General features: G+C 35.6%; 1 protein-coding gene across 1 annotated transcript; it reads left to right on the forward strand.

Moving 5' to 3' along the window:
* The first annotated feature begins 6,096 nt into the window (after positions 1–6,096).
* LOC142166130 (isoleucine N-monooxygenase 2-like) lies at positions 6,097–8,242 on the forward strand. The gene is made up of 2 exons (XM_075224552.1): positions 6,097–7,050; positions 7,757–8,242. The coding sequence occupies exons 1-2, from the start codon at positions 6,097–6,099 to the stop codon at positions 8,240–8,242; spliced, it is 1,440 nt and encodes a 479-aa protein (XP_075080653.1).
* The last annotated feature ends 1,166 nt before the right edge of the window (positions 8,243–9,408 follow it).

The following is a 9,408-nucleotide window of genomic DNA, read 5'->3' on the forward strand; positions in this document are numbered from 1 at the left end:
AGACTAGGTGCCGTCACGAAAGTTCATGGAGGGAGAACTTGGGTCGTGAAAGTAACCTTGCGTTCACGGCTTTCATATGTCATAATTTTCATAAAATAACACCAATCCTAAGTGGTAATTCCCCCACACAAAGTTAGGTAAGGCACTTACCTCAAAACACGCTAACTCAATCCAAGACTTTCCCTCTATTATCCATTCCGAACGGCTCGAATCTAGCCAAAACAACTTCATACAATAAATATAAACTATAGGAAACTATTTCAAATAATAAAATAACGATCTCTGTAAAGAAATAAAAAGTCAACTCGGGTCCGCTTCTCGGAACTCTACCAAAATTACAAAATCTGAACACCCATCCGATAACGAGTCCAACTATACAAGAATTAGTCAAATCAGACCTCAAATCATCTTTCAAATCCACAAAATTTAGCCTAAGGAGTTTGATGAGTGGTGATTTTACCACTCATTGTAGTCTCTTTTCTTTAGTTTTTATGTCCTTTAACTATAATATGAGGTCGTTTATGGTGTGTATTGTTAGATATTTAGGTAAATGATGCCATGAAGTGATTTGAATTCAATTGGAGTGGAATTGGGCAAAAAAGGGTAAAAACCATGCAAAACTCCCCTGTGATTCCACATTTGCGGAAGATTGGTCGCAGAAGCGACTCTGCTTCTGCGTGAAAAGGCCCGCATCTGCGATAAGTGACTTTTCAAGACACCGCATCTGCGGTTAGATTACCGCTTTTGCGGTTGCACATCTGCGCTTGGTAGACCGCATCTACGGCTCCAGAAGATATTTGATTTTTCACTTCTACAGTAGGATGTACGCTTATGCGGAGCCGCACCTGCGATAATTCTTCTGCATGTGCGGTCAACGGGCATCAGACCTGGACAATTCAGGCATTTCACATGTTCTCTATTCCAAACCCACAAATACTCGACCTAGCAGATATTTTTCATCATCTTTGGCTTATTTCAGTCTCTAAGACTAGAAGAACAAGGTTGGAAGCTAGGGTTTGCACACACACATTGGTTTTGAAGATTTGAAACTTTTGGTTGAGAATTTCTTACTCCGTTGTACTCATTTCTTCATTTCCTTGCTTTGTATTGATTATCTAAGTGTGTAGTATTTTATCCAACACTTGAATCTTGTTTATGGTTATATTCATAATTAAAGTGTGGATTAAATATCTTATTGTGCTTATGTATTGAATGATTTTTATCTTTTTATGAAGTGAGTTATTGTTTCTTTAATTATTCTTGTTCTTTAATGTTTCCAAAGGGATTAGCTAACCCTAGGACTCGCCCATTAACTCCGGACTAATTTTGGGAAAGATTATTTGGGGTTGGGAATGATTAATTAACAGGAACTTGAGGCTTTAACCCTCACTTTATAGATTCTACCTAGGGATAGGATTGGACTACTTGTAGCCATATCCCGGTGTGCTTAAAATCTTAATTATTTTAGGAATAATTCAATTGGGAAGTCTTGTTAGTCTTTGACAGAAGCTAATATATAATTATTACCCGTGTCTAATTAACATAAATTCACTCATATTTGTAAAATCGTGAAATACATTGGATCGTTAATTGAGTGTAATTCCCTATGCATCCATACTTGTAGCCATTGATCAATTTACTTGCTTTCTAGGTTAGTTTACATTTCCGCATTTAGGTGTAGATATTTTCTCAAATCAATTCTAAGTGTTTGGCATTGCATAACAAGTGATAAATCTCTTATATTCCTAATCGCCTATATATTGTTCTCTGTGGGAATCGACTCTGACTCATAGTTGGGTAAATTATATTACATGCGACCGTGTCCATTTACTTTTTAGTAGTGGATTTGGACGTCATCAAAATTGGTGTCGTTGTCGGGGAACAATTTGGCGTAATTTAGGTTGTTTGAGAAATAAGCTTAAGTGCTTTGGTCCAAACTTGTAAATATTTGCATAATTATTTTTTCTTACTTTGGTCTATTTTTGAAAAATGGCATCATATAATGAAAATTGGTCGGATGGTAGTTGTTCATTATTTGATGATCCTTGTCCTTATTGTGGAGGACCACACTCATGGCAAAATTATTTAAATTTCCCGGGGGTGAATTGTGTGCACAATCTCAAACCCATGGGTGGAGGATTTGTGATAAGTGTGGTCGCCAAAATGGTCACTGAGAGTATTGTGATTATTTTTCCTTCCCTTCCCCAAGCCCCCGCTATGATGATTCTACTTTTTGTGATGAAAATGATAGGGCTATGAAAATGGAAGAAGTTGAGCATGGTCAAAATGGAGAGTTCACGCTCATGTTAGAGTGCCTAATTGAAGGAAGAAACAAAGAACAAAGTGCCTTGGATGAGCTTTTGGAAAATAGTCTCCAAAATGACTTGGCACTTGAAAGGTTGCACTTACAAATGGGAGAAATGCTTGAAGCTTTAGAGGTCCAAAAACCCTCGGATGTTAATGATATCCAAGAATTTTCCTTAGATGTGGAAGCCGAAAATCCTTCCTTGGCGGTTGATCAAAACCAAGAAGAACTCTTAAATGCTCAAAATGAGAAGATGATGCTCATGTTGAAGACCATTCTTGCAAATGAGGAGAAGCACAACTTTGCACTCGAGGACTTGAAACAAAGCTTGACTCACAATGATGAACATATCCGCACTTTGGAAGATCAAATGAAAATATTGGTTGAGGCTCACTATGCCCACCAACTTGAGAGTGTGGAAGGAAGTCAAGAAGAGTTCGATTTCGAGGAAGAAAGTGAGCTCTACTTTGAGGAATCAAGAATTAAACATCCGCCAACCGACTCCATGAGTGTTAGTGATGCCAAGAAAAATATGGAATTAGAGTCAACCAATGTAAATAAAAATTTGGTTGAGATTGCCTCTAGTCCGGAGGAAAAAGAGGATGTCAAGATCCAGGAAGAATTACAATTTGGAGGGTTGATATCACATTCCAAGCATTTTTCAACATTAGAATTGTGTGGTGAAATGGGAATTGAACTACACGAGTCAATGAGGGATTGAGAGGAGGAAAGACAAAGGCCATACATTTTACAATTTGAGGGAACAAGAAGGCAAAATGACATTCCTCATATGAAAGCCAAGAAGTGCAAAATGAAGAAATTAAGTCTTGGCTTGATCATCTACTTACCACCACCCACTGTTCGTGATCACAGGCTTTATTCCAAGTTGGGTGCCCAATTCATATTGTCCAAGTGGCGAGAAAAGTGGTAAAGTTATTTTGCGTCGTGCCACGACGTTAAACGCGGCGCTTGGTGGGAGGCAACCCAACGTTTTTAAAATTTTTAGTCCTTTTTGAAATTTTCTTTTTTGGAATAGCTTAGAATATTATTTTTTAACTAATCTCCCAAGTCTTAGATTGTTTGGAGCTAAATTGAGGAGGTTGAGAATTGGGAATGCATCAAGGCAGTGGCTGCCCAGAAACAAACTGCTGAACACAGGAGTTCTCGCACCTGCGGTCTGGGAATGCACAGGTGTGCTTGCGTAGAAGAGGATAAATAAATTCAGATGCGGTAGAAACCATAAGTGCGATTTCTTTTGCGCATAAGTGAAAGCACAGAAGCGCTTAAAAATCTACAGGTGCAGAAATCGAGGAATCTTAATGATCTAATTTGCTCATTTCCCTCAGGTATCTTCTGCTTTTGTTCTCCCAACCCTAAACTCCTCCATCTCTAACATACTCCAAAACCTCCACTGCTCGTGAATTCTAGTGCACTCACACAAGACACAGGTATTTTCACTTGGTTCTCATCTACTCCTCTCTCCCTTTGTCTTCTCTGTTCTCCTTCTTCTTTTCTTTGGCCTTTCATGGTCGTGTCCCTCTAGTCCCAAGACCCCCTCTGATTTAGGCTAATATTCGGGTGTGGAATTTGATTGAGAGTAGGTTAGTGTGTGCTGCTTACTATGAAATATATTTGTGGGAAATCAGAGTACCCAATTTGTGTGAAGAAGAGACGATTTTAAAGTGCCTGCAAAGTGTTCGACAAATCGTTCAAAAGAAAATTGTGTGTTAGGTACCTGAAATTCAACATTAATAGAGTCAAAGGTCCATTTTGTATACTAATTTAGAAGTCTCGAGTACAAATTAATTGCTAAAAATCATGCCACAAATGAAAATTTATGGGCATTTGAACCCTTGGACGAACACCACAGATGGTATCAAGATTTCGCAGATGCGGTCTCGCACCTGCGATGATTTTTCCGCAGGTACAATTTTGGACAAACTTAACAAAATCACAGATGCGGTAAAAATTCTGAAGAAACGGGACCGCTCCTGCATTTAATCTTCCGCATGTGCGACCACAATCCTCACACCTGCGAGCTCGAAGATGCAGAAGGAGCCTCGCAATCTGCGAATCCTGCCTGGCCCAAAGCCCCTTGCATCTGCGAGCAGCCTCTCACTTTTGTGTGTCCGCACTTGCGGCTAAACCCTCCGCAAATGCAATGACACCAGAACAACAGTGCTTCAGCAATGCATTAAGTTCAACATTATTCTGGATTCAATCCGAATTCAATCATATTGAAACTATGAACTACAGAATTTCAAAACTAATGTCGATTCATACCAAAACAACTCCGATAGAGTGTAAATTTTGCACACAAGTCATAAGTGACATGACAGACCTATTCCAACTTTAGAATTCGGAATTAAACCTAGATATTAAAAAAGCCAACTCACAGTCAAACTTTCTAACTTTCCAAACCTTCAACTTTCTAACTTTCGCCAATTCACGCCGAAACGACCTACGGACCACCAAATCAACATCCGGACGCTATCCTAAGTCCAAAATCACCATACAGAGCTATTGGAACTATCAACACTTCATTCCGGAGTCATCTACGTAAAATTTAAATTACGGTGAACTTTTTCAACTTAAACCTCCAACTTAGGGACTATATGTCTTATTTCACTCTGAAGCTCACCTGAAACCAAAACCAAACATCCCCAACAAATCGCATAACCATAATACCACATAGAGGAGGAAATAAATAGGGGATTGGGGCTAAAATACTCAAAACGGCCGGTCGAATCGTTACATTCACTCCCTCTAAGATTACAAAAAGATAAATGAAAATTCTAAAAAGTTATCCGTCAGTGACATACAACTGATTTTGATGGTCATATCTTTTGCTACGAAAATCAAACTTTTATGACACTTTATCGGGCATTCTTTCATAGTAAGAACCATCTTTTTGTGACCTTGAATATATATATGTAAAAAATAACAAAAAACACTGACAGTAATCTATAGAATAATATGTAATCTTCAATTCCCATGAATTAAGAAATATGATGAAACTAAAGAAGAATGACAGTATTTTAATCAAAACAATGGATGCTCAAGATCATATTTAAAGTTAGTGGTATTTAATTTTAAAAACCTAAATATATTATTTTAGTCCTAAACATGTACATGTTTTACTATTGTTATTTGCAATGGGATGCTTTACTGATGTTAGATAAGAGATCGGCTACTTTAATATTCATAAATTATTAGAATTTTATAGTCAATTAAAGAAACTCTATTCATTTTTGTCATTATTTATGTTGCAATAAATTAGAATCGTTTAAGTTTCCAAGTTTACCTAAATAACGTTAGGTAAGTTTTATAAGTTTTCTATTGTTTCGTTTTGTTAGAATAAGAAAATCTTTTAATTGATTTTAAAGGCTTAAACCTAATGCAAATAAGAAAAAATTTAATAAACTAAATTTTATTTGATTTTAATGTCCTAAATATTTGGAGATCCGACAAAAGACAATATTGTCTGATGTCAAATCATGTTTAAGGGATAAAAAAAGCGAACGATATTTCACTAAGAGCATTCGTACTTTTAATATAGTATAAATATAAATATAAATAGATAGATATAGATATAGATTACTACTCCACTACTTTTCCTTATCTTCGGATTAGTACTAATCTTCATATTAGATACGTACTAATCTTAACTTATCGTACACTTTTCTATGGAAAGTGCTATAAATAGTGTAGGTTGAGCCTTCAGAAATCACAAGGAAATTAAAATCATGATCAGAAATTTTAAATTTCCACACATTTTTTATTTTTTTCAAATGGTTTCTGCTTTCTTTAGCTATATTACTACTCTATGGCAAATTTTCTTTTCCATAATCCTTAAGATAACAAGCAAATTATTGAGTATTACAAGAAATAAGCCATCATTGCCTCCAGGTCCAAAACCATGGCCAATAGTTGGTTGCATTACTCAAATGGTACTAAACAAGAAGCCAGCATTTGAGTGGATACACAAACTAATGGAGGAAATGGATACTGAAATTGCTTGCATTCGTCTTGGTAATGTTCATGTCATTGCTGTCACTTCTCCTGAGCTTGCTTGCCTATTTTTAAAGAATCAAGACTCGATTTTCTCATCGAGGCCTATTTGCATGTCCGCGAACCTCGTTAGCAATGGCTACTTGACTTCGTTTTTTCTCCCTATGGGTGATCAATGGATGAAAATGAGAAGAATCCTTTCTTCCCATGTCCTCTCAGCTACATCTTTTCAATGGCTTCGTCGTAAGAGAGATGAAGAAGCTGACCATATTCTTCGATTCGTTTATGAACAGTGCATTAACAAACGTCTTGTTATTAACTTGAGGAAAGTGACAAGATACTATTGTGCAAATGTTATTAACAATATGATTTTCAGCAAGAGATTACTTGGAAAAAGTATAATAGAAAAGGGAGGACCATTAGTAGAATTACAAGAAGATCAGGAGAAGCAAATTGATGCAATTTTTACACTTCTTGAATATGTTCATTGTTTTATTATCTCAGATTACTTACCATGGTTAAGTGGATTTGATTTAGATGGTCACAAGGCAATTATTAAGAAAGCCTTTGCCATAGCAACAAAACACATTGATCTTGAAATTGACCAGAGGATTCATATTTGGAAGAATGGCAAAAAAGCCGTGGAAGAAGACATCCTTGATGTCCTTATCATGCTCAGAGATACTAATGGGAATCCTATGTTGAATGCTAAAGAGTTTAAAGCACAAGTCCTTGTAAGTATACTCTCTTAAACCATGTGAACAACATGATAAACTTTAAGATTTTCATTTTTACTTTTAGTGACGTGCTTTTACGGCTATAAATATCATGACATATTTATAGTCATAAGTTTCAAAAATCTCTTTCTTAAGCTCAGCATCCAATCAAACAGCGTCATATAAATCAAAATAGACTAGTAAGATTTCGTTAGAAACTGCTACATCTGTCTTGAATCTTGCTTAAAATCAATTCCAATATTTTTTTACCATATAAATTAATTAAAATTCAACATTACTTGATGACTTTTCTTGATTTATTCCCTATGTTCCAGTTTATGTTGAACTTTTTCGTTTTTCGAGAGTCAATTTAACTTATCTTTGAAGCTAAATTGAATTAGATTAACTCGATATTTAAAGTTAAAATTTAGATATTCAAATTTTATACAAAAAGTACTATAACTTTTAATTCTTCCCATGTTGATATGATGAAAAAATGTCTTTCAAAATGTACGTAGTTTGAATCTTGAAAAGCAAAAATGTTCACATAAATTGGAACGAGGGAGTAGTTTCTGAAGAATTTGGAAAATATTTTTGAAACATAAGTCAAAAGATCGATTGTCCGTTTGGATTACATCATTTTATTGAAACATAAAGTTTGTTTTTAGAAAAATCAAATACGATTATTTCGTTTGACCTTCTTGGTTACCAATTATAATAACAGGAACTCATGCTTGCTACGATAGATAATCCCTCATATACAGTCGAATGCACAATCAAAGAACTATTGAACCAACCAAAGATAATGCAAAGGGCCATAGAAGAGATTGACAATGTCATTGGGAGCAATAGATTGGTTCAAGAATCCGACTTGCCACAGTTAAATTATGTCAAAGCTTGTATTAAAGAGTCCTTTCGACTACATCCCTTGGCGGCTTTTAACGCTCCTCATGTGTCTGTATCGGATTCTGTTGTTCATGAATACTTCATTCCAAAAGGGAGTGTAGTGTTATTAAGTCGTCTTGGACTTGGCCGAAACCCTAGAGTTTGGGATGATCACATGAAGTTCAAGCCAGAGCGCCATATCAGCAAGGAAGGTGGTGATGTAGTTTTCACTGATTCAGAGTTACGTTTCTTATCATTTAGTATTGGACGACGAGGTTGTCCAGGTGTAAAACTTGGCTCAACAATTACCACTGTTACTTGCTAGGCTTATTCAAGGGTTTACTTGGAGTTTACCATTGAACTCTCCAGGCAATGACTTGACTGATGATTACCCGGAATGTGCTCTCCTTAGTACCATGCCATTTTTCGCTAAGGCAAAACCGCGATTGCCTAAAGACATGTACCCTTAAATATGTGAAATTATACCAAAATAAAGTATGTACGTACACATCATGTATGTGTAAATATTTATATAGGATATTTTCTTGTTGCTATAGTATTTATGAGAGGATGAATCAATAATATTGGTGTGATCAATATTTTAAAGGTGACGTGGCACTCCTTAAGACCAGAATTCATTTTTTTTCGTTCTCAATTTTGGTTTTTTTTTTCTTCTTTTAAGGAAAGAAACTATTCAAAAGTGTCTTTTCCTATGATTCAAATTGTCTTCATTGGGTTGGTTTTCAGTACACTCATTTTTTTTATATCATTATTTTGCTGCAGTAAAAGCTGTCATTACTATCTTCTTCTACATTTAGTGTTAGTGAAATTACAAGTCATTACAGTTCAAAAATAAGATAAACAAATATTCTTCAGGCTGAGGCGCAGATATATCATTCTCTTTAAATAGATTTAAGCTCACTGCGGTAGCATCTTCACCGGTCCAGCAGTAATACTCTTAACTTGTCCCCTCTAGGATACAACAGCCCGACAACGTCGTATGATTCGAACAAACTCTGGACAAGCTGTTGAGTCCAAAGCTCCACCAAAATGAACACATTCCTTCAATAAAAATAATACTCTTTTGTAGAGAATAAGTTAGAGACTTAGATTTTCTCCTTCTCTTAACTCTCTTTTTCACTACACTAAGTTCACTTTTTTCATACACAATACCATATTTTCCCACACCAAACACAAGGAAGAAATATCACTATTTTTAGGTGTAGAATTTCTTCCATGAAATAAATAACAAAGTAGTGGCATAATAAAGTTATAGAACATGGTTGGTGGTTAAAAATTTAACATTTAGTAGGTAATTAGTGGTAGATCATGGCATTAGTGGTTTAAAGAGTTACACCAAGATAATGACCACTTTCTTGTCTATTTATAACCATTATCTCACAAGAAATAATGTACTTTAATATTAAAAAATGCACTAACACCAACACTTAGAAAGAACACGTCTTCTTACTTTTGCATCCATGTAAAAAC

This window comes from Nicotiana tabacum, chromosome 11, assembly GCF_000715075.1.
Source record: "Nicotiana tabacum cultivar K326 chromosome 11, ASM71507v2, whole genome shotgun sequence".
Taxonomy (NCBI): Eukaryota; Viridiplantae; Streptophyta; class Magnoliopsida; order Solanales; family Solanaceae; genus Nicotiana; species Nicotiana tabacum.